The following is a 27,180-nucleotide window of genomic DNA, read 5'->3' as shown; positions in this document are numbered from 1 at the left end:
ATATTTTCAATGGAAAATAATAGTTTCCATTGAAGTCAAACTCATATATGAATACACACAACATGCAGATGCTCAAACAAATTCTGATTGTATCTTTTAACAAAATATTGGGTCACTAAAATGAGAGGAATATTAACACCTACAGCACATTTTCTCTCTCTTAAAATAGCAGTCAGAGGATATACAATAATCCCCAGGACTTCACCCCAGAATGAAGCCTAATATTCAAACCACTTGATTCATCTAAATTGTGTGAGTTCTTGTTCGGCTTTAGGAAAAGGTCCAGGGAAATTACACACTCCAGAGTGCTTTGTAAGTTCCTCTAATAACATTTTTACAACAGCATATCTGTACTTGACTCTAAGCGCTGAAGTTAAATGAAGCATAAAGTTTCAATCACCAGAGCCATTGAATGACCTCGCTGCAGTTAATGCAGAGAGGACACGTCCCTGTCCTTGATTTATTAAAAAATGAATAAAATCAAGGAGGCATGAAAAGACAGACAGGTCATCTGTAATGATCTATCTGCAGCGCCTGCAAGGAAGAGCGTCCTTCATCTGTTACAGGAGACAAAGAAAAATGGATTTTACATCTTATGGCAGTAGAGGTACGCACGTCCTGCTGTGTCTGAAATGTCATCATCCTCAATACGCTTTACAATTTGTAGTGCAAGTGATGCTGATTTTTTAGGAAGAGATCAAGTTTAGCAAAAAAAATTACTGAAGTTGCATCTAAAAGTAACAGGAAGTTCCCTAATTGCCCCGCAAGGCATTGTGGGCATAACAGTCTGTATTATTACAACACAACAGAAGTTCAACATCATCATGTGGCTTAGCAGATCTCTTTAAAATTATGTTTCTGATCAACCCATAGATCAACCTGTTCAACTTTCTGTGCAAATAAAAAATAAAAATGTAATATCCCTAACCCTAACCCATATTTGGACCATCCCTTAGCTTTTTGCAAACTAAAAAAAGGCATATCTAATTAATAGGCCTATAATTGCCAAATTCTGTGTCAGTCTGACCTGTGGTTCATGAGAGGAAGATGTAAGGTTTATAAAAAAAATCCAAAGTGACAGCCAATCATTTATGCATACATAGGCCTATCTGTACCAAGTTTCACATCTCTATGATTACCGGCACAGCAGGGCTGAGCCTTAGACTGTGAGGGCTTATTATAGAGTCCCCTATGGACCAATCAGTACCATTGTTTGTGCCAGTTTATGAGTCAGCAGGACTATATGTGCCAAATTTGAAAAAAATTCAACAATCTATGCCTGAGTTATTGGACTGAATACATACTACTACTACTACTAAACATAATAGGTTAGCACCGCTGACGCTGTGGCAACCTATTAAAACAGTTGCAGCAGTTGAACTACTACAGGAGGGGCCACAGAGACACATCATTCATGCTACAGCCTTGAAATGTACACAAACCTTGAGCGTGAGCAGCTCTTTCCATGTAAGGCTATGGAGCAGTCTGGTTCAAGTGTTTGTAAAGCTGCACTTTGGAGAGAGAATCAGTCTTTCAGACTGTCACATTTATTCTGCCATGTCAGGACAAAGGAATCCTGATTATATTTTTATTAAATCACAACTTTTATGCACTAGGTTATATGCATAAGCTACACTAATAAAAAGCACACATTCAGAGTTGAATAAAACACCTCAACTAAAATGGGCAGTAGTATTTTAACAATATCCTGTTTGGTACACTATCAAGAAAATTACTAGCTTTAATATTTCTTGAAAAAATTACTGTCTACAGTTTGCTATATTTGACACACAATGTTCGTTACTGAATACATAATGAAAAAAGTCTATAGCTGCTCTTTAATTTCAAGGTGTGGAGGCATGTAGCTGTATCTATAGGCCTATTATAGCCACTAGTTTACAGTATTACAGTAATATTACTTGGGTCTTCTATTTAGACGCAGCCCCCTATTTCCTGAATGCAGTTTCCGCCTATTTGAAATAGTAGGCTGTGATTGAACATTGATTATTCTCCAAAGGATTTCTGCTCCATCTAAGGCTGCGCGCCCCAGCAGACGCGCCTGTGCGTCCACAGCCTGAGCTTCACATGAAAGAAGGCGGCCACTCGACCAAGCGTTGACCCTGATTGAGTTCGCCGATATGGGATTTTTCCGACAGAGATGACTATCTATAGTTTGCAGTCTTTGGAAATTGCTTGAATTTCCTGACATTTTCCAGAGTCGCAACGTTAGTTTTACATTCTTATTAGAATCGCCGTGGTGAGTAAACTTTCCTTCATTTGAGCTTCCCAACAGTTTAGTGCAGTGTAGAAATACAGCTCAAAGTATAAAGTAACTGGCTAAATATGAGCTAATTGTTTGCTTGCATATTTGTTGGATCTATTTATGTCTACTCGATTCCAAATGTAGCGGATGTGTGCTTTCTGGAGGATTTTTAATTCTACTGTAGCAAAGTGGTACACAGTACATGTATGGTAAAGAAGGCCAGTGGTTCATAATGTGGGCTCCTTTAGCAGGTTGCAGAGGTTCACCAACAAAATAAGCAATAGTTTCATCTCACTATTATTCTATTCATTTGAAGTTTATATAGGTTATAGGACTTTTTCTATTTTCATCATAGGTATCACTATCCAGACTGTTCTCTGTTGTCTCTGAGAACAGCAAAGCTCTTGGGGTGGATGGGGTGGATGGGGTTCCCTTACACAAAATCTCATCCAATGGGGGTCCACCATGGTCTAAAGCTTGTCTATTTTGGGGGCTCTTGACATGAAACCTTTTGGGAACCCCTACACTCAGATAAAGATTTGTCAGACTATATGCTGTAGATTTAATTGCGTTTGAGTTGGACTAGAGATGCTGATGTGGTGAGGCAGCCAACTTTTCCATTTCAGCTGTTAACTTAAATATTGTCTTGCTTTTTCCACACAAATGTGGTTATTCGCTGACATTGTTTAAAACAGCGGTAAACATTCCAAAGCCCTCTGGAGATGCCTTCTGTGAAGACTCACTTGTTTGACAGCTATTTCCTGCTTTGTTAAGGGTGCGTTGGAGTAATGATTCAACGACTGTCCTATCCACCCTCTATCCTCATTCCTTAGGGTTTAAGGAAAATGGCGATGATTTCAGGGTTCATCTTTCTGTGCATCCTGCAAGCTGCAATCCCCCAACGCGTCACCCCTCGTGGACCGAGGCCGATACCAGGGCGAGGCGACCAACCGGGACCAGCACCAACTCCACCTCCGCTTCCACCTCTACCAAATCCTAAAGGTTGTGAGAGTGAGTGAAGTTTACTTAGCTCTGGACATGAGGGTCCAGGATCTTTAAATTCGGGTCAATTAAATGACATTATGTGCACCCCAGTTACTTCTTACAATGTTATTTTTGGAACCACTTCATTAGAATTCATGCATTTTCATGTAATGTATTTGTAATTTCAGTCTCGTGGGGCACACTAGGTGCACCAAACAGTACAGTAAGTGTCTTTACACCTCTGTCCATGCTCTCTCCTCTCGCAGCGATCGTCGATTGTCCCATCAGACTGTATTTCACCATCGACACCTCTGAGACCATCGCCTTACAGGAGTCCCCACCCGGCATACTGGTGGAAAACATCAAGGAGTTCACCAAGATCTTTGCCCAGAGGCTTGCCGACGAGGAGTACAGGGGCCAGGTGCGGATCACCTGGTCCATAGGAGGACTCCACTTCTCCCAGAAGCAGGTGATCTTCAGCCAGTTCTCCACCAGGGAGAGCTTCATCAGGAGCCTCAGCGGGATTAAATACCTGGGCAAGGGCACCTACACCGACTGCGCCCTCACCAACATGACCTATGAGATGACCCACCACTACCCCGGGAGGAAGGCTGCCCTCTTCTCTGTGGTGATCACTGATGGTCACGTGACAGGAAATCCATGCGGAGGGATCAAGGTGTCAGCGGAGAGAGCCAGGGAGCAGGGGATCCATATTTTCTCAGTGGCGGCGTCCAGGAACCTTGATGAACTAGGAATGAGGGAGATAGCCAGCTCTCCCACTGAAATATACCGCGATGACTACATAGCTGTGGAGATCGTTGACGGGCGACCGAAAATAATGACCGATTCCATTGATCGTATCATAAAAGCCATGGTGATCTAAACGATTTTTCCCTCCATTGAATGCTTGTGTTGGAATGCTATTTGTGTGCTTCTAAAGTATATTTGTACTTCTGACTGATTATTTTCTTTTCTTTACAGAAATATCAAGCCTATTTACAGGTAAGACCTCTGTGCATGACACTACACCTCTGCTTTGTATTTAGAAACTCCTTCTGCACAAATTACTTTAGCATTAGTATTATGTATTAGTACTTTACATTGAGCAAATTCAAAGGTTCAAGACTAGTCTGTGATAAGGGGTTTTGGACAATATTCATCTTTTAAGAATTGTTCAAAATCTCTCCTGGTGTCGAAACTGTCAGCGTTAATATGTTGTCATATCTTACCAACTAAAATTGTTTTTATCCTCTGCTCTCTGATCTTGTAGTGTTATCAACATTCATGTTTTGAGACTCCTGGAATCCCTGGGCCAGACGGGTACAGAGGTGCAAAAGTGAGTATCGTATAAAAAAAAAGTAAAAACCAGACAAAAAAATCCATTAGGAATGCATATTTCGCATATTTCAAAGGTCACCTTTTTGAAATGTCAATAATTTGTTCATTTATAGGGTGCAAAAGGAAACAGCGGTGATCCAGGGCCAAAAGGTGGAAAGGGTCAACGGGTAGGCAGAGATTCTGACTACAGGAACCTACAATGATCTAAACTTGAATCAATTTGTTTATTATTATTATTATCATTACATTTAGAATTCTTTTAAAAAGTTGTATTGTCCTGCTAATATGATTTTTTATGTCACAGGGCGACCCTGGTATCGAAGGTCCAATTGGACGACCCGGTCAAAAGGTTTGTTGAGGGAAATTGATTAATGACTTCATGTGCTCAAGAGTTATCCACGCAGGATGTTGTTGTTCTTTCAATAACATGTCCTTCTGTACTCTCATATAGGGGGAGATTGGATTGATAGGTGACAAGGTAAGAGCTACATTTTTATATTCTTATTTTTCTGTTGATCTATAAAATTGAATTGAATGACATTTGGCGTCATGGTTCCCTTTTACCTTCACAGGGTGAACTTGGAGGGAGTGGAGCAAAGGTAAATAACTTTTCCTTTAAAATGTTATGCTTACATGCATGTTTACCTGTTATTACTACATCTGCTATATAAAGTGAATGTTTACATAACTCATTTTCTGTCCTTCGAATAATCAGGGTGTGGCAGGACTATTTGGCAGGAATGGAACTGACGGACAAAAGGTGAGTCTCAGTCTACTGCTGTACTTTAATAAGACAAAGTGAATGTTTTACAGTGAGACTTTTCTATGGATACTGATGTGATTGTTTGTGCAAAATCTTCAGGGTAAAGTTGGCCGAATTGGAGCTCCTGGTTGCAAAGGTGATCCAGGTGACAAGGTGAGTCCAGTAGTCATACATGATGATTTAGATATATCAAGTGTTGTTTTATAGGTACTATCATATTACATTCACTACTGAAAAATCAGGCATTATCTACTGTAATAGGGTGGGAAACTAACAAAATAAGGTATATTTTGACTGTAGTAAGTTTATCTACTCTACAAAACACTTTGGAAGGTAACCAGACATCGTTCATAGCTCCAAATTTATGCTAGAAATCATATTTAGCTAGCAAAATGAATAGCTGGCGAATTTTAGAATCCATCAGCCACTTTGGAGTGAATTAAAAAGTTAGTTTCCTGGGCTGAACTGTATGTAATTAATGACACGTTTTGTTTTGTCTCTGGAAGGGACCAGATGGACACCATGGAGAAGCTGGAGACACTGGACCCCTGGGCGAAACAGGAGATAAGGTCTGTATGTGGACTGAAATCAGTGGTTGATTTGTTCAAATCAAACCCAGAGGATGATCACTGTTTTCTCTTCAATTCTCCCTCACATGAGGGGGATAAATAGCATTAACTGGCATCCTAAATGGCATCCTATTTCCTTTAATTCCCCATTTAATTGACACCTGACTGCAATGTTATATATTGTTGTTTAATCCTTCAATCTCATTTCATTTTTAAAAGACACTTATTGACAAAGCTTAGTTTTCGCAAACCGTTTTAAAAATGTATTTTTGGGTGATGTCTCCATGGGTGATGCATGTCTTTTGTTTGTTTTATTTCAGGGTGATCCAGGCCGCCCTGGGAAATCAGGTCCCCCGGGCCCTGAGGGTGACCCAGGAGCAAAGGTAGAGTTCAAATAAACACATTACAACAGAAAACATCTTCCCCTATACTCTGACCTGAACCATTGAACCAAATTTCTTTTCCCAAGGCTGACAGAGGAAATCCCGGCTTTCCAGGGCTGCCAGGAACAAAGGGACCACCGGTATGATTGATTGGATTTATTTTAAATATGATCTATTTTTATTACAATTACTGCTGTTGTTGGTGAATGTTACAGAAGTGAATCTGAAATGACAGTTATTGTGTTTGACTCTTGCAGGGGCTTGACGGCGCACCTGGACCAAAAGGCGAACCTGTATTTCAACCACTTCTTTTTTTAAGTAAACTGTTTTGATTATGAGAATTTGTCTTAGGTTGTTATGAATTACTATTAAATCAATGTTACCAGGGAAGGAGAGGAGACTTTGGATTGAAGGGAAAACAAGGACCTGATGGGCCGAGTGGAGAGAAGGTAAGTTTAGTGCTCTTGTAGAGATCTACGGCACATCATTTGATCATTTGTTCAATTCATGAATGTAATTTTTTTGTATGTTTTATTTTTGTTTGTTTTTTCCGTCCCATTGAGAACAAAAACCTCTTTAAAAGTGACCTGACAATACAATAAAACAAGATTTCAGAAAAAACAGAATGACTCATCTCGGTGTATCTAAAAAAAAAAAGCAAGGAGAAGTGCAAGAGAGAGAAAAGATGTAAAAAGAAAGACGTAGTGAGAGCTGAAACGGTAAGTGGTAATCTGAAAGCCAGAAAACAACTTATTTGAAGCATCAACACATCCCAGTGGATCCCACAGCCCCCAGCTTTCAACAGCATGAGAGACTGAAAGAAACTAGTCCCCCGAGATTTAAATCTTTCTGCAGGCTATAAAGACTTCCTTAACCAGTATAATTCGCTCAGTGTTGCTGTAGGATGTTTCCCAGCCACATTCACAGGAAAATTCTTCACATATTTCGCCGCTGATAGAATTATTGCTTCTCAGTTAGTGATGTGTTTTGTATACATTTGTTGATGATTAATGGTGTGGTGCAAATCCTGACATGTTCATTTATTTTGAGGGAGAACGAGGGCAAGAGGGAAGCAGAGGCCGATCCGGGGAAGACGGACTCAAGGGCGCAAAGGTGAGGGGATTGGTGCCGTGGGTGGATTTTAGAAAATAGATGACTCAGCAGCTGCAAGGCTTCCTTAGAATTTCCATTATTGAAGTTACGCCTTCATATCCTGGATGTCCTGCCAAAAGAGCCTGAGCCTGGGCCTCTTATCTAGAAACGCATTTTTCACTGAAAATTGTCCCACAAAAGAAAAGAAATAAGCTTTTTCACATTTGTGCAGTAACATGCATTGCCAAGTTCGCATCAGCATGAATAAAACCAACTGTATTTTGGTTGGAGCAAAGGTAACGTCCAGTAATGGTGGTTTCTCTGTGTTACTTTCTCTCTCTTCTAGGGGGACCAAGGCCTACCAGGACCGAGAGGCAAGCCAGGAGACCAAGGAAACCTTGGGGGAAATGTATGTTGTTTATAACATTGCTTTAAAATATACATTACAAGAGCTTAAAATACCATAAACACTAACACAAACCGCTCTCTTGTTTTGAGTGGATACTTAAATTATCCATGCGTAATCCACGGCAGATGATGCTGCCTTAATGGAATATCATTTTCCTTGGTCGCAGGGCACCATGGGAAACCCTGGAGATCCTGGACAGAGAGGAGACCCCGGTCCCCGTGGACCAAAGGTGGGCAAAGAGGATTTTCTTCCAACTTTGCTGTATATTAAAAATCAGCAAAGAAAAGGGCATCTCTTTAAACATTATAACATTTTGTTCCTCCTCTTTCTTTCCAAAGGGTGACGAGGGAAGAGGGGGATTCAGCTATCCCGGACCAAGAGGACCCACTGTACGGTTTCCTGTTTGTCTTGTGAAAGTATTGTCTTATTAGGCCGTATTTTCTATTTTAAACCAACACTGTTCTCCCCAGGGAGACAGGGGTGATCCGGGCAGAAAAGGACCCAGGGGCAGCAGAGGTGAATGTGGCCACAAAGGAGCACCTGGAGACAGCGGAACACCAGGAGAGCCTGTAAGTTTAATGAATTAACCGATCTACATGCAATGCAGTGCACTTTGGATTTCGATCAGAGCTGCCTGTGTCCTGTCCAGGGGCTTGTACATGTAAACCCACAGCAAGCTGCTTCACACCAGAGGAACAGGAAATAAGCTCCTCCCCTGTGAGCCATCTTGGTTTGAAGATCTGAGTAACTAAACAAGACTAGGTGTCCCTCGTTCTGGTGTATGAGGCAAACCTCCAGGCATGTGCACTGCAAAATGTAGGGAAGTGTATGGTGCTGTGCCTATGGCCCAGCCCAAAAAAGTGAAGGTGTAAATGACCGTCACTTTGCCTTATGCTGTGTAGTTCAATGAGCAAAACATTCCACTAACATTGGCAGGGTATTGGGTTTGAGTACCACTGGGGCCATCTTTGCTAAAAATGTACATACTCATTGTAAGGCATCCACCTAATGACATATTTTAAGATGTTTTCTTGTACCGAGTCGTTCACAGTGCTTCAATAGTGCTTAGTTCATAGTGAAATACACATGATAAACAGCGATTAAAAACAAAAGGGATTGCAAAAGTCTACTACAGACTAGTCGGGTTAATTGAAACCAGAATTAACCAAAACCATGTTCATTCAAAGAAATGCAAAGTTCTTCTGCAGAAAAATGAGTCACTTCTACTGAAAATTGTCTGTTTTCTACTGTTAAGGGGGAGCCCGGACCACAGGGTCCAAAACATAAGGGATTGCAAAAGTTTACCACAGACTAGTCGGGTTAATTAAAACCGGAGTTTACCAAAACTATGTTCATTCAAAGAAATGCAAAGTTCTTATGCAGAAAAATGACTCACTTCTACTGAAAAATGTCTGTTTTCTACTGTTAAGGGGGAGCCAGGTCAACAGGGTGAGCCGGGAGAGAGAGGGCCCAGAGGGGAATCTGGACCTGATGTAAGAAACAGCCACAACACTCAAATAATGACTTGACCGTGTCTGCATATTTTAGATCAAATTGCATCCCTCTCTGCTTATGCTCTGTGTGTGCAGGGTGACATTGGACCGGTGGGGGATCCTGGACTCACTGTGAGTAACATTTAAAAAGCATTACGATTTTAACTGTTATATTCATCTATTTCCCATAGATGCATTACTACTGATCCGCATCCCTTTCATTGCAGGAATGTGATGTCATGACTTACATCAGGGAGACGTGTGGTTGTTGTGGTAAGCAATTGTCATCACCATCATATAGATAGATATGTGCGAAGATAATATACACAAGGATGAAGCAAACACAGCCAGAAAGTTTCTTTCAACACGCTAATCCTGTTCTTGTCTTTTGCCAGACTGTGAGAAACGCTGCGGAGCCTTGGACATTGTGTTTGTAATTGATAGCTCAGAGAGCGTTGGGCTGACAAACTTCACCCTGGAGAAGAACTTTGTTATAAACACCATCAACAGACTGGGCTCTATGGCCAACGACCCCGCATCACTAACCGGTACAGTTGAGCAAAAAGACAGAGCACAGAAACGCCTCTATAAATCCTTTTGCAGACAGGTTTTTAAAGGACAAGAAGCAGAGGCTGCCATAAAAGACAAGCTATTTCCAAAGATCAAATCGGTTAATCAACATATTGGACATTCAGTGAGATCCAAAAATATTTGGACAGGATCATATGTTGGCTCTCTACTCTTATTATTACTTTGGATATGACTATGATGTCAAACTACAGACTATCAGCTTTAACTGCATTTTCAACTATATTAAATAAACAGTTAGCACTTCAGTTTCATATACATTGTCATTTCACATCAAAAGTAATGAGAATACAAAGCCAAAACATCAAAAAATGTTGTTCACTTTGGGTTGTCGCCCATGATTAAATTGGGGGAGGGATTATGGATCGGCCCGTGTCTGCCACACACAATATCTTGGACTCCACCTACCAGATTTTGACGAAACTTCAGTTTCAAAATTATTGTTTATTATTATGAATTATTGTTTAATTGTTTGTGTGTCCTGAACAATATCTCTGATCAGATTTTCAGTAAAGTTAATGGAATGATGTGTCTCATTGCTCCATTCTGGCATTTTTAAAACTGCACTAATTGACCCAAAGGGGGACTGCATCATTTGTGGGGGATGACATGTTTACTGTTGCCTTGTTTGGTTAATATGTTAACTACTGAAATACTTTCTTGATTGAATGCATTGTGTTTGAATGTTTCTCTAACATGCCTCCCCTAGGCACGAGAGTTGGAGTTGTACAATACAGTCACAACGGGACCTTTGAGGCCATTCATCTCAATGACGCGAACATCAACTCCATGTCTGCCTTCAAGACGGCAGTGAAGAATCTACAGTGGATTGCTGGGGGCACTTTCACACCCTCAGCTCTCAAGTTCGCCTATGACAACCTCATCAGGGACAGCCGAAGAGCCAGAGCCAAAGTATCCGTGGTGGTGGTCACGGATGGACGCTTTGACCCGCGCGACGACGATGTTCTGCTCACCTACCTCTGCAATGACAACAGCGTGGTGGTGAACGCCATTGGGGTTGGTGACATGTTTGGACAGACAGAGGACGACGAGATCCTGGGGTCGATAGCGTGCCAACAGAAGGACCGTGTCACTGGCATGAAGCGTTTCGCTGACTTGGTGGCTGAAGACTTCATAGACAAGATGGAGAATGTGCTCTGTCCCGGTGAGCCTCTAACGATACACCCAGGAATAACACTTCTCGTTATATTTTAAGAGTTAGTGTAAGCGTTCTTTAGCTCAGCAGGACCATTTGTGTAATTCTCGTCTGTTTGATTTCCCTTCTAGACCCGGTGATAGTGTGTCCGGATCTCCCCTGCAAAAGTGGTAAGTTTTATTCCTTGTCACTTTGTTGTTTGTCCAAAGTTGGAATGCAGTGCCACTGAAAGTCAACAGTTGACAGCTGAGTGATTTGTTGACTGTCATTACAGAGCCTGATGTGGCCAAGTGTGCCCAGCGGCCAGTGGATGTGGTCTTCCTACTAGACGGCTCAGAGCGCCTCGGCACGGAGAACTTCCGCCATGTCCGTGGATTTTTGCAGAAGGTGGCAGACACTCTGACCTTGGCCCGGAGTAAGAATGATCGTATGCGAGCGCGCTTGGCACTGATACAATACGGCAAGGAGAATGAGTACGAAGTGGCTTTCCCTCTCACACATGACCCTGTCATCATCTCCGATGGCTTGGCACGCATGCCTTACTTGGATTCTTCCTCCAGTGTGGGGCCTGCCATCCTCCACACCATCGACAATCTCTTGATTACCGGAGGTGTCCGCCAAACGAGACGCAATTCAGAGATTTCATTTGTTTTCATTACTGACGGCATCACTGACAACAAGAGCCTGGAGGAAGCGGTCGCCGCCATGCGCAGAGCACAGGCCGTCTCCACAGTGATTGTCACAGGAAATGACGTCGACCAGGAAGTCTTGATGAAGCTGGCCATGGGTGACCAGGAGGCCATCTTCAAAGGAAAAGATATCTCTGATCTATCCCAGTCCAGTTTCTTTGACCGTTTCATCCAGTGGGTATGTTAAAGAGGGACCACTGTCTACTGGACACGAACATTATATCAGTGCTACTGCTGTTTTATCTAGCATTTTAAACATGAGGAGATACTGGTTTACTATGGATTCTACTGAGCATTGTAAAGGATGCAAATGATGTCACTTAATATTCATTGTTTGTGCTTAACTAGATTTGGCAGGAAAATGTATTCACCGTGGACATACTGTTTTACAACAATGTACTTGTGCACTCTTCATCAACCATAAAGCTTTATTGATACACTAATGTTAGACAATAAACCCGCAGTTTGTTAGACACAGCAGTGCCGTTTTCTGTAAAGTACCAAAGGCTTTAAGGTGCAAATAAATCTCGAAAGATTCAAAGCACTCACTGTATCATAGCATTACAGTGAATCACTAACAAAATGTTAACTTCCTAAAAGCAGAGATTCATAAAGAATTACAGACATTTTGACATTTTAAATTGGAGATTTTGAAGATGCTACAAACAAGACATACCCACAGTCTGCATTATGTGTAGTTCTGATAAATTTTAGAGAGAAGTTTCATGAGTCATACTGATGCAAACCGCACTAAACCATGTTCTGTGCAGTATGCATGCAGTGACTCAGTATTGACAGTTGCTTGCCTACTCACAGTAGTATGATGTACTACAAAGTATCTGTGGTCTCCAAGTGAGAGGCAGAACAATGGACAGCTTAATTGGTTTGGACTGGCTGAATGACTGCATTCTTCTAATATTTCTTAATGTCCACTGGAGAAGCCTCTCACTGCCTCCCTTGTTACATCATGTCCAGCTGCACAGGAAGAGAAGAAAAAAGACATAGGACTTAAGAGGTTATATCAAATGTCTCAATAGGCCAGACACACCATCAGGCACGCACACAGACACATCCGGCAAATGTACGGCAAATGGCGTTAACATGTGTTTAAGGCACAACAGGCAAGCATTAGAAAGCCGAAGATGGCTGTCTCAAACAACATATTTCACACAAACACTTACCAAGTCATCCACATCTCCAGTATCTTCCATTGCTGGTGCAGCCGCCTCCTCTTTCTTCTCCTCTGTAACCAGAAACTAAGGACAAAATAGGCTTCAGTCAGTACTGACAAGGACAACGTATCAAGATCACATTCAACTACAAACACATAGCAATACACACTCATTCTTCACCAGCTCACAATGGTTTAAGTAGGGGAGTTTTCCAAAAGTTACCTGATTAGCATCATTTTTGGATATGGTGCTTCCTTCAACCTCGTCCTTGCTGATCAGAGTTATGGCATCTGTCAATCAAATAGCCCGCATTAAGCCCACAAACACTGAAAACTATTAGCAGACTAGCAGATTAGCCAGACAGCTGGCTTTCAAACATCGACTCCCCCTTTTGTCTAATCTATTTATCTTGGACCCAAAACACATTAGGGAGAAATTTCATATCAAGTGGGAGAAAACCTGTTGCCCCCAATAAAGAGGCTTATCATACCTTGGACCAGCAGGTCCCAGAAGACCTGTAGGCCTCTGTTTGGAATGCTGTTTTTCAGGGACTGGAGGTAGCTGTTGTACAGATCAGCATTCCCCAGCTGAATTAGGAAAGATATGAAACATTCAAAATCCACTTATGATTCTACTCACAGCCCACATGCACAACATCTACGTGCACACACACACACACACACACACACACACACAAACTGGCCCCAGTTCAAATCATGACAGACGAAACAGACTCACTGTAATCTTTTCAAGCTGACTCATAATCTCCAGAGCAAAGCCAAATCTATGCATTCTGATATCTCAAGATTATCTCACACGGCTTCTTAAGACGGATGCACTCACGTCTTCATGCATTAGCCAGATGGATCATAGGGAATGTTTATTTACCTTAACCGACTGCTCTCTAAAAGTCTGGATACAGGTGATGCACTTCATGTAGTAGTGCGTGTTCTTGTTGCTAAGCAACTGCTCTATCCTGTGAGTCAGCTGCTGACAGACTGGGAAGGACACGGGGGTCACCACAACCAAACAAAAAGATAAACAGAATTACTAGGACTGAACATGAGTCATGGTCATTTAATGCAACTGGACAAAATGTTCATCAAGACAGCTGCCCAGAAAAGACACACAAAAAAACTGAATCTCACCCTCTCCAAATGGAAGACTCTTCTGCTTGATCAGAGAACGGAAGTCTCGGGCTGGATCCACGCTACCCACCTGGTGAAGTATTAAGTGAGAATCAAGTTAAAATGTTAAATTAAAAGCACTCCTTTAGAACAAGTGGTCAAGTACTTTATTCGCATGGGCTGATATGGATAGAAAGTAGTATCTGCTTGGGATTATCATGTCATCTAGCGCCCTCTGCCTCTCACCGATGTAACGGTGCCTTCAGCAATGTCAGCCAGGTTGTATTCCTCCTCTTCCTCATCCGCTTTTGCCTTCTTGGCATCTGGCTCCTCAGCACTATGTAGGGAGAAAGAGTTAGACTGGCAATAATTTAATAATACAGTATTGACAAAGGTGAACTAAGGGGTGCTCTTCTGGTCAACAGACAAGATAAAGCAAATAATTAGTAAAACCCCAGACACACAGATATCCTACACACTCAAAAAAACTACTAAATCTAAAACTACAACAGGATCTTTTATCTGAACATGTAATATGCTGTGTTTAGTTCCAATACATCCATACATTACCCCTACTGGCATAGATTTTGGCAACACAATATGCATTTTCCATACATGACTAAAAGGCTCCAGACCTACCCTTTGCCAAAAATCTGAGCACTGGTCTTCAGCTGCTTTTTCTTCTCCACCTCCTTCAGAGGGAACTTCCTCTTCATCTCCTCTAGCGGAGCCTGGCATCGTGCACTGATTGCCCTGGGACGTTCGAGAGCAGCCTTCAGCCACGGCTCCATGGAGGGGAGAGGGGTGTCGGGGCACACCGCCCGATGGTGCAAACACTGAGGCAGAGGGTGGGGGTGGGTGGCGAGATAGATAGTGGTTGAGGGAGAAGTATTATAGGTAACTAGCAAAATATATCCAAGTACAGTACAGTGATTCAAAAATGAAAGAAACCTTTGTGGGTAACAGATATATTGTTCGGACCAACAGATTACATGACCACTATCCAGTTCATCCAGAAGTTTTTCCTGGGATTTCTGCACACAGAAATGCTTGATTTTGTTTTTAAAAAGTTGTAATTTGTGTACTATTTGCAGTGCAATTGCAAGGATCATCAAAAATTGCAAGAAAGAAAAACGTAATGATCTGCTTTTTTCTGCTTTTAGCTTTCATTTGACATGCATTGTGGAAAAACTGGAATGATAAATAAAAACTGCAATCACTGTCATTTTTAAACAGAATGACAGATTTTTAAACTGTCATTTTTAAACAGATTTTTGTGTGGAATTTAACTTGCAAAAGATGTTAGAATCCTAAAATAACAATTACCTGGAAGGACTGCCTGCTCCACCATACCAAACTACAGTACATCGCAAAACTTTGCCAACTGCTCCACTCAGACGTAATGGAAGTGTAGTGCTGTATTTCTTTAAAGAGCTCCAATACAAATTGGACTGCAGTACCTGGAACAGCCTCTGGAAGGCAGGGTTGGGAATGTGGTGGGCCTTGAACATGTCCTCTCGTTGTCCGTTCTCATCCTCCTCTACCAACATCATGGAGTCAATCAGAGAGTCCACAGCAGACAGCTGGGTCTCTAGAGGCATCACAAAACACACAAAAGTCAATTTTTCCTCTTCCTCTCTGAAACATTCAGACTGGTTTCTCCCTTGAGGACATAAACCAGGTCTGAGGATAAGCCAGAGCTCATACCTTACACAAGTGAAATTCCTTTTTAACTCCTTACTAGAAGTGTAATAAAGTAAGTATTATTAAAGCAGCATAAGTTGTTTCTTTGAGTAAGCATGAGATGCAGTAATAGTACCTGAGGGAGTGAACTTCTTGTTGTTTTCAAGAGAAGGATATGTAAACTGTCGGAGGTCTTCCATGAAGGGCAGCTGAACGTACATCAGACACTGTGGAGAGCGAGGGACGGTGCGGTTAGCTCTGAGATATTTAACACAGATTCAGTTAATCTAGTGGGAAAGGCAGCACGTTTAGGCCGTGATCTCACCTCATACTTCTGCTTGATGCAGGGGAAGGCTGCTCCTACTTGAGGGTTGCTGCGCCGGTCATAGGCGTAACGTACAATGGCCACCATCTTGAGTTCGTCCAGCGCTCGGATGAGAGCCGACAGCGCCACTCCCGCATGCTGCTCAGACACAGAAGGAAACAGATCTGCATCAGTATGTAGTAAACAACTTCGGGCTGGGAGATATTGACAAAATCAAATATCACAATATTTTAGACCGAATACCTCAATATCAATAATGTGACAATATTTTTTGGATGAGTATTCGTGCTTTCATAAGATATTTACACACAAGAAAATTTTGAAAATTAGTAATGATCATTAGTAATCAGTAATGTGTAATCAGTAATAAGTAATGTGGATATGATTAACAGGTAAAGCCAATCATTGTTTATTTTATTTTACTAGGCTAATAAGTTCATAAAATTGTATTACTTTACTGTAATGCAGCCTTTACCAGAAAGAAGTAACATTTAATTTATTTCACAATATAACCAAAATCCCAGATGATATCTAGTCTGATATCACGGTATCGATATTATAGGATATATCGCCGAGGCCTAAAACAACTATGTACTCATTCGCTCCATTCTCACCTCATCATCCTTGGCAGCAAACATCTTGACGACGTGGCTCCCCATGAACTGATGACGTTGTACCTGCAGACAGAGTGTGAAAACACAGATGTAAGTAAATGACAGAGAAATAACATGCACACTGAATACAATTCAACTCGCACTTTAAAAGAAAGAAGCTGACACCGGCTTGTTACATTTATCTTTGCATTGTTCCACATTTGTTTTACTTGGTCTCAATACTCTTTAGACGCCACGTACGACTACACCAACATAAAAAGTACAATACCGTGTTCTGTTTGGCAAAGCCTAGAACAGCAAAGCATTTCCCATCGTGCTTGTACTTCATCTGGTCTTGGTCTACTTTGGAGAAGGGAACGATGTCACTTCCATAACGGAAACCTGCACAGAGAAAAGACGTGAACAATGAATACAATTTAGAGTCTGGTTTTCTTCTTCTTTTGTTACACAAGTATAATAACACTAATTTTGAACAAGCAATTTGATCTTGAATACCATCTCCGCTCCAGTGGGAAAGGAATGTGATGTGACAAGTTTGTGTGCCTGTGTGTGTGCGTGTGCCTGTGTGTGTGTGTGTGTGTGTGTGTGAATAAGCAAGCACATTCTCACCCTGAATGGTGTCATCCTTCTGCACCTCTGTCTCATTGTCATCGTCCAAACAGTAGACAGTCTCTTTCTTCACATCTTCTTTCTGGTTGGTTTGAGCTTCAACTGTAATCCATGACTTCTTCAGTTTCTCATCAGTCACCTGGAAGACATGATGAGACATGATGAGGGTAGCAGCTCTGGATAGGATTACACCAGATCGATCAGGAAGACTATTAAACTATTACTGATGTGCGTGTGTGTGTTTGCATGATCCAATAGTGATGTGAAAAAAATTTAAGGAAATATTATTTTGAAACATCACCAACACACCAGACATACATAACTACCACATCATACAGCAATGCTCCTGCTCCAACATTACAGTACAACATTACTATGCGATATTACTTCAAATATCAATAGATAATTATGTAGAAGATAATGTACAGTGAGACGGTAATTATTGTAAATTAAGCCCTGACAGGGTGATTGCAGACCTTGATGTGATGCAGATTGCCCTGAAGGGGTTTATCTTGCAAAAATTACCAGCATGCTGTACATTATCCCGCTTATTACACAGACATTTACCAAAGACATAATCATTTGACACAAAATACTTAATGTAACTTACAAGCTTCCACCAAATAATAGTCCAGCAGGACTGTCTGAAGTAACCAAGGAGTGACATCTTTTTGCCACAAGGTGTCACTAGTTAATTTGATTAGAAAACTACAAAATCAACCAGACTTTTTGACCGTGGACTGACATGATTAAATGTGAGACAGCTGTCTGTTTTTCAGAAATAACAGACCTCAGAATGCATTCATTGGCCAATCAGAATTGAGTATTCAACAAAGCCGTCTAATAAGCATGTATAGTCATCAAGTGTACTTGACAATCAACTTACTGCTTTGTACCCAACAATGCGGATGGACAGAGAGCTGCCAATGGTCAGCTGGCAGGGCCAGGGCATGGGCCTCTTCTCGATACGCTTGAACATGGACAGCTTCTCCACTGCATCACTACAACAAGAGCCAAGCACAGGAATAACAGAGGTCAATGACATCATCCAAAGATAGTGTTCACTACTCTTGATTGATGTAGAAGGATTGAACTTGTGATTCGGAGATTAAACAAGAGCATACATCAAGACAAAATGAAGCAAGACAAAAAAATAACCTGAGGGTGTAAACTTCATCCAAGCCTTCCTCTTCATCCAGACTCAGCATGATCTGTTTGACCATCTCCAGGCCTTGCTGCTGCTCTCTGGACAGACCTTTCCCTGTGCCTGGCCGACTGGAGCCTCTTCTCTCCCTGTCTCTTCCACCCTCCTCATCATCGTTGTCATCGTCCTCTTCCACAGGGAACGGCAAGCTAGAAAATGCAAAATTTTTAGAATCAACGTCAGAATCGGTCAATCAAGCAGGGAGAGGAAAGAAATATGTGACCAAATGCCATGAAACACGGCTCACTGAACTTTACATCAGACCCATTTCACATCAGAAAAGGTTTGATAAAAATGCACTTTTTGGTTCAATAATGAATAATTAAACAAAATAATTGAATCACCCCTATTGTGTAATATAGCATTTTAAAGCTCTGAATGCAAAAATCTATAATATACAACATTCAACAATATGCTGGGTCACATACACAGATTTCTGCTTTAAAATGACACACAGTGTATGTCTCTGAACCTTACAAGAACTGCAGGGCGACGCCAGCTTTATTCAGGTTTTCAATAATAACATCCAGGTCGTCAGGGTTGACCGGGGTGCTGAGGTCAGTCAGGAGGGCAATGTTGAGTCCGTCATACTTCTTCCCCCTGAAAACAAAACCAAAACACAATGTCCTACGACTTAAAAAACAGTCGTTCTAGTGGTTCAAGTCGTACAAGTGTTTTGTTTCTCAGCGAACGACAAGAACTAGTTCTAAGAAAAAGGCGTTGAAAAGTAATCTTACAGTGTTTCTTTCTGAAGGATATCCATGCAGACAACAAGAGCATCCAGCCCTGATGAACAGCAGTTAAGGAGGCAATAGCTTCTCAGAAAATAGGATTAACACAAATACGATTCCACAATCATCCATAAAGTAAGCGGGTTGATCCTTACCTCACCAAGGTTTCTACTTTATTGTACATTTTAAGTGCACACTGAAAACAACAAGTAAGCATGAAGGTGAGCAGCTCCATTCAACACTAAATCCAACATGCTATAAATCATTTGAGCAGATGTATTTTTCATTTGGTTGTATCTATACACCTGCTGAATAAACAATCCCACGTCACTGAGGGGGAATAACTGGTGAAAAAAGATACAATCAGCTCGCTGGCTCTCAGGATGAATCTGATTCTGAATTTCCTCCAGAAGCTCAAAATCGGGCATCATGAGCGGGCGATGTACAGTGATGTTCTGATACTGGCCGTCTCGGTCTAGCGGGTTCTTGGTGCTGTCCGTGCCAAAGAGAACCAAAGCCAATTCATCCTTAGTCTCAGCGAATACCTGTGGGGGAGAAATAAAAGCATTTCCATTGTATGTCAACGAGGAGGATAGAGGACTCTCGCTGGAGTTTGTTTACAAATGTGTTGAAGCTTGTAAGGTACCTGGCGCTGGACGAACTTCTGGATGACTTTTTTGGCTTGTTCAAAGGGAGGCTCCTCGCCCGGGGCAGAGTTGGCCATGGAGAACCCCACATCCATGCACAGCACCAGCGCTGACTACATGAAAGAAAACAGCAGCACCTTTCAGTAGCTAAATCAAAACAACACTGAAACTCTGAAACTGTATTATTACTGCACAGCATGCATTTTAGCATTTTATTTTAAATAGGTGATTCCACTTTTACCATGTGTTATGATTGTGAGTTGAATGTTCAAATAAGTGTTGTCTGCTGTGCTGTAACTGTTTTTAAAATCCAAAGCATTGAGTTTTCTAATCTAATCTAATCTAATCAAGGTGATATTCTTTGAATTGCACAATACATTCGAGATAATAAACTATCTATGACAGGTTAACAGACAGACACAGACATTCAAAGCTTTTTGTTTTAATCAAGTTTTTATTTTAAGGCCATGAAAGGTTGTCACAGTCAGAATTAGCATTGTGTCAAGTTAGCTTCCTTAGTATGGACTATGGTCTCATTTTTATTTTCAATAGGGGGCGTGACAGCTTTTATCAGTCACTCTCAACATGTCGCTACATGTACGAAACTGACAGAATTAAATTATTTAAGGATTTTCTTGTAAGTTTTGACAAATCCCTACTTAAATTAATAGCTAACACAACTACAAATAGTGATACTCAGTATGTATGTATGAAATTTCACACGAAACTTACCTTAGCCGCCCGTGCCATCTTCTCTTCTTCTTTTTTTCCCTCTTCCCGGGTCTCGCGTCACTCTGTTATGACTCCGGAGTGGAAACACGAATTACCAAAAGAAAGGTTCCTATTTACACTGAGACTTGGTTCCGCATTTTTCCTTGTGAGCTACACTGTTGTGGGCTCAAAGTGGTTAAAATACTATACCATATACTCACTCCGAAATATACTAGCTCTGAATATATACCGTCCCGTACCACATAAGGATGTGTCATAATATTTTTCATGGTGCAATAAAATACAAAATCAGAAGTAGGTCAAACGCCCTCCAGCGTTTTATGTCAGTGTGCACATAATGAATTATGTGAGTGCGCACTGTGATATGCAGGCTATTCCCCTCCTTTCACAGGCACTGCAAACGGACCCATCCGCTAGTTTGTGTGGTTTTAACATTAATTAAATAGATTAATACATAGATTGATAAAGAAAATAATAAAAACAGGCCAATACAGGTTGCCCCATAAAATGTGTTGACTTTGAAAGTGTTTTATTCTCCAAAATATTTGGTACATTGTCAACTTGGTCATGAGAGCATAAGGATTTCTCTAATAAGCATCCCAATGTCTGGAGGCCTTTGGTCCCATATGCAGGCAACACCAGGGTGCCAGTAATCAGATCTCAAAGCAACGAGAAGCATCAGCAACCAGAAAACACACTGTTAAACCCCTCAAACCCCACAGAGAGCCATCTGCATCTGAGAAGAATGGAAACCCTGCTGGGGATATATGCTGACTTGTCTTTTCAGGAGAGATTATGAAGCCATCCGGAAAACAATGACCTACAATGTGTTGCTGCATAATGTCATGACTGTACATAAACACAAAAAATGTTCCTCAGAATCACTCCAGCAAGTAGACAAAATTTAATTGAAATCACAGAATTGCCGTGTAATGTTGTAAAAGTTTATTTCATTTGTGTATTTCTTTGCTTTGCATCCTCTAGATGCAACAAACGTAATATGAAACACGAGGAAACATCCCATACAGACTTAACCATCCACAAGCACTAATCCATGCCTTTACCTGTCATACAGTATGAAAATATAATAGAATCACTTTACCCAAGCAGGTCTAAACCTGAAATATTTTAACCATCAAATATTTAAACCACCTAATTACCTGAACCAACCCCATCAGCTGTGTTTCAATCAACTAGCAATAGTTGTTTGCAATACATTTATTCAAAAGTGTCAGAGTACAAAACACCTAGCTACAACAGTTTGAGCTAGTCTACTAGACTCAAATGATCAAAATAAATTAAATTCAACATTAAAAATACATGGAAAATGTAACAGGAATTCTCAGGTGGAAAAAAAACAGAGAACTTCATTTTACTTGAGTGTGGACCAAAATCGTGACGACAACACAAGTAGTTTTAGATTAAAAAAACACCTATTCTGATGGTGTCTTAAACATGTGAAAGCGTGACAATATAGAAATTAAATTCACCACAAAAAAAAATCTCTGATTTGTCAGCTTATCATGACTATGGCTTCAAATATAATATCACTGGATGATAATGATCACTTCAGCTACAAAACAATGTCAAAACACTCAACAGTTGCTTTTGAAATAATGCCATTTTTGGATTACAGTGCACAGTATAGTGATCACACACATTAAAGTACAGATATTTACAGATGAAGTGAAACTCTGTTGAATTTGCAGGCTTCAGATAGTAGTGTGTGTGTGTGTATGTGTGTGTGTATCAGTGTCCAATGTCCAGAGCCAACGTATCCAAACCTTACCACAGGACAGAACCAAGGGCCCATATGCATCAAACTTCATTGAGTAGGAGTGTTGTTTTATAGTAATTAATGGTGGCCATCTGCTGACCTGTAAGGAACAATAACAATGGCCATGATGTAGAAGTAAAACATGACCCAAAGTTATTATTCCCACTCCAAGAAGCTTAATTCACATAGATCTGGGTCAAAGAATGTTTCACATAATTCCTAACAAGGATTTCCCACATCTGGACAATTCAGGCAGTGTTAGGTAAGCTGTCAATCACAAAAACGTATATTGTAGTGACTTTCAATTTGTTTCCTGTGATTGACTAAACTTTCTGGCACTTCATTGTCCTATGTTGCAAGCCGCACTCATCTGCCAAGCCTCAATCAAAAACCATCAAACGCATTTGCAAATGCTACTTTGACTCGACTCTAGATCCATATGTGCCTCGGACCTCAGCGTCACCCTGCTTCACACGGACGATGTCTGGGCGAGTTCACTGGGCGCCTTGCTCTGTAGAGTGCCAGAGATAGTGTCCGAGTCCAGCAGCTCCACTATGCTGTAGGGGGAACAGTCCTCCAGTCCCAGCTTCCCACAGGCCCAGCCGCAGAAGCCCTTCTCCAGGTCCCGCACCGCCTGCCACCACTCGCTGAAGGCCCAGGACACCTGCACCACCGCAGAGTACAGAGCCAGCGACAGCGCCATGGGCATGATGAGCATGGGATAGAAAATGATGAGGAAGGGGCATATGGTGATCTTGTGCCAAAACGTCCGCTCCTCATTGTACACCAGGAAGACGTTGTACCAGGTGAGCGTGCCGTAGTAGAAGGAGGTGATGAAGGAGAGGAGGAAGACCAGGGGGGCGCAGGAGAGGCTCCACAGGACAACATGGGGCCCCTGGCAGAAGCCGAAGCCGCAGGCGCGCTTGGCTCCTTCCCCCCCCTCGCACTCGGCGTCGAGGCGTTCCTTGGACTTGGCCAGCTCCCTGAGTTCCTTCTCCGTCAAAGTGACATGAATGTCCACCATCTGACCCTTCTTCTTGCCCCGGGTGATGGTGCCTGTCAGGGTCACGTAGCGGCTGTCCGGAGGAATGTTCCAGCCTCCTCCTGTTAGGAGATCAAGTGACAGTTAACTATGTGACAGATTTTAACTACAACATAAAATAACAGGTACGCTTGCTTGTTTAGCCTCTTGGTTGGGTGCTCTGCTACATACAGCAAAAAAATACAGTCGCACACTCTTGTCTTTTGCTTTTGTGCTTATTTATTTACATAGACACCAAATGTTTTTGGTTATCTCTAACTTTGGTGGATACGTAAATAAATAAGCACAAAAGCAAAAGAGAAGAGTGTGCGACTGGATTTTATGCTGTATGTGCTAGCCTGGATCCGGGCCCACTGCTACTCTGCACCTTGCTGGGTGGGCGTTTTTACTTTACTAGTGGGTGCTCTGCTACAACACTGAATCACAGTGGGACCATGCAGACCATGGGATAACGGCACTCCAAAACTCTTCTTAAATAACAAAAAGCAAGATCCAACCTTAGTTTGCTATTGTTTTTTGTTTGGCTACAACAGGTTAACGCGTTTCGGCTCTAAGCCTTCATCAGAACATCCATGTAAAAAAGTGGATAACTGAGGTAAAGTCTTGCTTTTTTAAGAGTTTTGTAGTGCCACTATCACATGATTTCAAATCAAATCTTCCTCAAGCTTTGTTGATATAGTGGCAGGAAAATGTCATTCAATTTGCATGGTGAAAATTGTCAAGACATGTCAAATGCATTACTGAACTGTCACAATGAACGAGACGTCATTGGCCTCATCAATAATGAACTGGTATGTGGTTTATTGAGTTGAATTAAAGTCAGAGTAAAACCCCTCTGCTCTGCGTCCCTCTCACCTTCCCCAGTCGGCGTGCAGAGGAACTTGGCTCCCTCCTCTGCGCTCCTCTCTGCACCCTCCTCTCCAGCCTGCTCCTCACTGGGTGCCCTCTCCATGTCGGAGCGGTAGACGATAATGGACTCGGGACGCGGGTCTTTCTTCTTCTTCCTCTTCCTCCTCATGGAAGGTCCCGCTTCTCCTTCCTCCACATGGTTCCCTGACACGTCCGACCTTAAGGAGATCATCTGGGGGCTGCCCTCCCCCTCGGTCTGCTGCTCCTCTACCTGGGCCATGCTCGCACCTGACTTTTGACTCTTAGGCTACTATTAGTGGGGTTAAATGGAGACTAATGGAGACAAACTATGTCCACCCATTGTGTTTTAAGTTTTCAATCTAAGAAAGAGCAGTGGGTGAATATAATGTGATAAAGACACATACACACACACATGGAGAGAGAAAGAGAGAGAGAGAGAGAGAGAGAGAGAGAGAGAGAGAGAGAAAGATACATATTACAAGAAAAGCAGGGTTGTGATGATTGCTTTCTTTCAGTCAAAATAATTACATCCTCCATGTAATCCAGGCCTTGATTCTGCACAGTAGCAAACAGTAGCCTATTTATGTGCACGTGACCTGCGATTGATTCACTTTGCCATATTACATTATCACAGATCAATATTCGCATAATGCATCTGAACAGACAGGAACAAAACAAGAACAATTCGCAGCAGACATATGACAAACAAAGCATGGTGAATTTTGGTCTTGTTCAAAAGAAGGTGCCTCTCGTTGCAAGTCACCGCGCCGACACCCTGGTTACTATCATCACCGCGAGCTCAGTGTATGAAGATATCAGCCTCGGCCTAACCCACATAATGAGAAGCAGACTATATAATATACAGACGGCTTATGGGGATTTTCCCAAAGGAATGCTTAATTCGACAAGAGGGGGTAAATCAACAATGTAGCCCATTCTTCATACAGCTGATCCCCTCCCATTTAAATCACACCCATGTCCGCTCTTTTGTCTGCAGCCGCTAGCGACGAATACATCTACTATGTAACTAGCATTGCAATTGTATTTGTAATCTTACCTTAAATAGGCTGGACGATCACCGGGTAGATGAACACGTAAATAGCTATACCGTTCGTATAATCACTGAATTTGTTTGACACATTTCAGGGCGCGCACGCACGGCTCCTCCACATCACCGCGTTGTTTTGCCGATACAGATGCGCTCCGCAAACGGTTTTCCAGAATAGCACTAAACCCGCCCCTCCAACCCCTGTCACACCAATCCCCCACTGCTACTGTACGAACTGTACGTACTGATTAAAAAAAAAAACCCTTAATCCATCCATCATCGTCTGCTGACTGCACATCTGCCCCTGGTCAGAGAAACAACCGTTCCTCTGTGTAGGCTACGTGGACGGAACTGTCGAATTAATACATCTGCCGTAACAGTTAACGTTTATTAGTTAGACTTTCTTTGTTTTTGCTGTAATAATAAGGAAAGGAGAGCTGCTTCTTTAGATATTGGTAATTTCTGAGATTATGTCCAGTGTACACTTAGTTCAACAGAAAGCAAATTCATAGAGAGCCATAGAGTGGAGGATAATTTACTGGATACAAATTTTACTTAAATGTAAGGTGGAATAATGATTCCCAGAAGTTAGCAAACTGCATTGCAGCCAAGTTAGAGAACGAATTTCACTCATATTCTCAAAAAAAAGTTCTCAATGATTACCACTTGCCTTCATACTTGACCCACAACCGAGCTGAAAACAGTGAATTTATCAACCGTTGACTGCCTGCCTCCTTGACAGTTAGCTAGCTAACATTTAGTCGGTGCTAAAATGAACGACCAACATTCACTCAATACTATCGACAACCTCCTTTTTCAATTAGGTGAGTTCATTTGTTTTGTCGTTTAATTTGTTTTGTTGCAAATATTTAGTAGTTTTGTAGTCTCTGTTGTTTGCTTAGCGTTAATGTAAGTTTAGCTGCTTGGCCAACGAATGTCAATAATGTTCCTCATGTTCACGTTAGCTAGCTGTGCCGTTAACTTTAGCTAATCCAGGGAATTACTTTTTATGAAGGCTAATATGCTTTTCTTGATGGGATACAGCTCTTCAAACTCGGGAACTTTCCCAAAAGAAGAATGAAATCAACCAGCAAATTAAAGGTAGTCCACTCTCCTTATCTAACATTATATTGTTGAATGGACGTCTCGCGATAACAATTACACAAATGCAGGCCAAGGCCACACAAGAGCCTGTACTGTCAGCCAATAACATACACATTAGTGTTAATGGTGACTAGTAAATGTTTATTTTTGTCAACAGTTTGCAGAGGTGATATAGCGGAGAGGAAGTCTTACATTGAAACAACCCATACAAATATAAAGAAACTTGAGGAAGAAATCACTGTGAAGCAGAATACTGTGAGACATTACAGAGCAAATGCAAAAAGGTATGGCAGTGTGGTAGAAACATGGATGACTAGCTGGTACATCATCATGATATAGGATTATGTATGGTGTAATATTTTTTTAACATATATGTACAACATAGCCTATAGAGTGCAATGTGCTGGTAACTCTCGATAAGTCTGTATTAATTGCCATCCATCTAGCATGAAGGCGACTAACAACCTACTTCTTCAGTATGAGAAAACACTGAAAGCAGAACTAGAGAGGAGAGAAGAGAGCTACAACCAAGACATGTAAGTTTAGTCAGCTGCCATGTTTAATTTTGACACCAGACTAAGACATTTTAGTGTGTGATGATGACAAATCAAGCTGACCTGTTCGTCATTTGTAACCCAACAAGGGAAGTCTACGAAGAGAGGATTGCAAGCTACAGGAAAGTGTTGCAGGAGCGTAAAGAACACTACTGCCAAAATCCTCTTGCTAAAAAGCTCCTCACACTGCAGGCTGAAAAGGAGGAGATTGAGT

The 27,180-nt window shown here is 41.6% G+C and overlaps 3 protein-coding genes across 4 annotated transcripts; 1 reads left to right on the top strand and 2 right to left on the bottom strand.

Annotated features, from left to right (window-relative positions):
• Positions 1-2,101: 2,101 nt before the first annotated feature.
• LOC139926593 (collagen alpha-2(VI) chain-like) lies at positions 2,102-12,200 on the top strand. Of its 2 annotated transcripts, none has more exons than XM_071918345.2 (28): positions 2,102-2,257; positions 3,097-3,265; positions 3,514-4,121; positions 4,229-4,249; positions 4,518-4,583; positions 4,699-4,752; positions 4,890-4,934; positions 5,037-5,063; positions 5,158-5,184; positions 5,301-5,345; positions 5,448-5,501; positions 5,855-5,917; positions 6,238-6,300; positions 6,387-6,440; positions 6,558-6,593; positions 6,687-6,749; positions 7,351-7,413; positions 7,739-7,801; positions 7,968-8,030; positions 8,140-8,190; positions 8,272-8,370; positions 9,232-9,294; positions 9,391-9,426; positions 9,522-9,567; positions 9,690-9,842; positions 10,592-11,047; positions 11,170-11,208; positions 11,313-12,200. In XM_071918345.2, the coding sequence occupies exons 2-28, from the start codon at positions 3,109-3,111 to the stop codon at positions 11,912-11,914; spliced, it is 3,117 nt and encodes a 1,038-aa protein (XP_071774446.2). In that variant the 5' UTR covers positions 2,102-2,257; positions 3,097-3,108; the 3' UTR covers positions 11,915-12,200. The 2 variants fall into 2 exon arrangements, with proteins under 2 accessions (XP_071774446.2, XP_071774445.2); XM_071918344.2 differs by having other exon boundaries at positions 3,097-3,274.
• LOC139926594 (X-ray repair cross-complementing protein 5) lies at positions 12,138-20,622 on the bottom strand. The gene is made up of 21 exons (XM_071918346.2): positions 20,572-20,622; positions 19,839-19,952; positions 19,554-19,737; positions 19,199-19,247; positions 18,939-19,061; positions 18,416-18,610; positions 18,144-18,258; positions 17,258-17,396; positions 16,917-17,029; positions 16,649-16,711; positions 16,035-16,172; positions 15,846-15,936; positions 15,487-15,617; positions 14,666-14,862; positions 14,273-14,363; positions 14,048-14,117; positions 13,788-13,897; positions 13,390-13,486; positions 13,122-13,189; positions 12,909-12,983; positions 12,138-12,702 (listed from the first exon to the last, which is right to left on the bottom strand). The coding sequence occupies exons 1-21, from the start codon at positions 20,587-20,589 to the stop codon at positions 12,688-12,690; spliced, it is 2,196 nt and encodes a 731-aa protein (XP_071774447.2). The 5' UTR covers positions 20,590-20,622; the 3' UTR covers positions 12,138-12,687.
• A 913-nt stretch (positions 20,623-21,535) lies between these two features.
• On the bottom strand, positions 21,536-24,577 carry tmem169b (transmembrane protein 169b). Its single transcript, XM_071918391.2, has 2 exons — positions 24,246-24,577; positions 21,536-23,452 (listed from the first exon to the last, which is right to left on the bottom strand). Exons 1-2 carry the CDS (start codon positions 24,517-24,519, stop codon positions 22,818-22,820), a joined length of 909 nt encoding a protein of 302 aa, XP_071774492.2. The 5' UTR covers positions 24,520-24,577; the 3' UTR covers positions 21,536-22,817.
• Between the last annotated feature and the right edge of the window lie 2,603 nt (positions 24,578-27,180).

This window comes from Centroberyx gerrardi, chromosome 10, assembly GCF_048128805.1.
Source record: "Centroberyx gerrardi isolate f3 chromosome 10, fCenGer3.hap1.cur.20231027, whole genome shotgun sequence".
Lineage (NCBI taxonomy): Eukaryota > Metazoa > Chordata > Actinopteri > Beryciformes > Berycidae > Centroberyx > Centroberyx gerrardi.
The sequence above is the reverse complement of the archived record's forward strand: the minus strand, read 5'-3'. Positions and strand labels throughout refer to the sequence as shown.

Coding starts and splice junctions, on each gene's coding strand:
- LOC139926593 (XM_071918344.2), top strand. CDS start 3,109: ATGGCGATGATTTCAGGGTTCATCTTTCTGTGCATCCTGCAAGCTGCA. Junction 5,346..5,447: donor ATGGAACTGACGGACAAAAG/GTGAGTCTCAGT, acceptor CAAAATCTTCAG/GGTAAAGTTGGCCGAATTGG. Junction 11,048..11,169: donor GGAGAATGTGCTCTGTCCCG/GTGAGCCTCTAA, acceptor TTTCCCTTCTAG/ACCCGGTGATAGTGTGTCCG.
- LOC139926594 (XM_071918346.2), bottom strand. Junction 19,248..19,553: donor TGAGAGCCAGCGAGCTGATT/GTATCTTTTTTC, acceptor GCTGTTCATCAG/GGCTGGATGCTCTTGTTGTC. Junction 18,259..18,415: donor GATGAAGTTTACACCCTCAG/GTTATTTTTTTG, acceptor CTCTTGTTGTAG/TGATGCAGTGGAGAAGCTGT.
- tmem169b (XM_071918391.2), bottom strand. CDS start 24,519: ATGGCCCAGGTAGAGGAGCAGCAGACCGAGGGGGAGGGCAGCCCCCAG. Junction 23,453..24,245: donor CTGCACGCCGACTGGGGAAG/GTGAGAGGGACG, acceptor ATCTCCTAACAG/GAGGAGGCTGGAACATTCCT.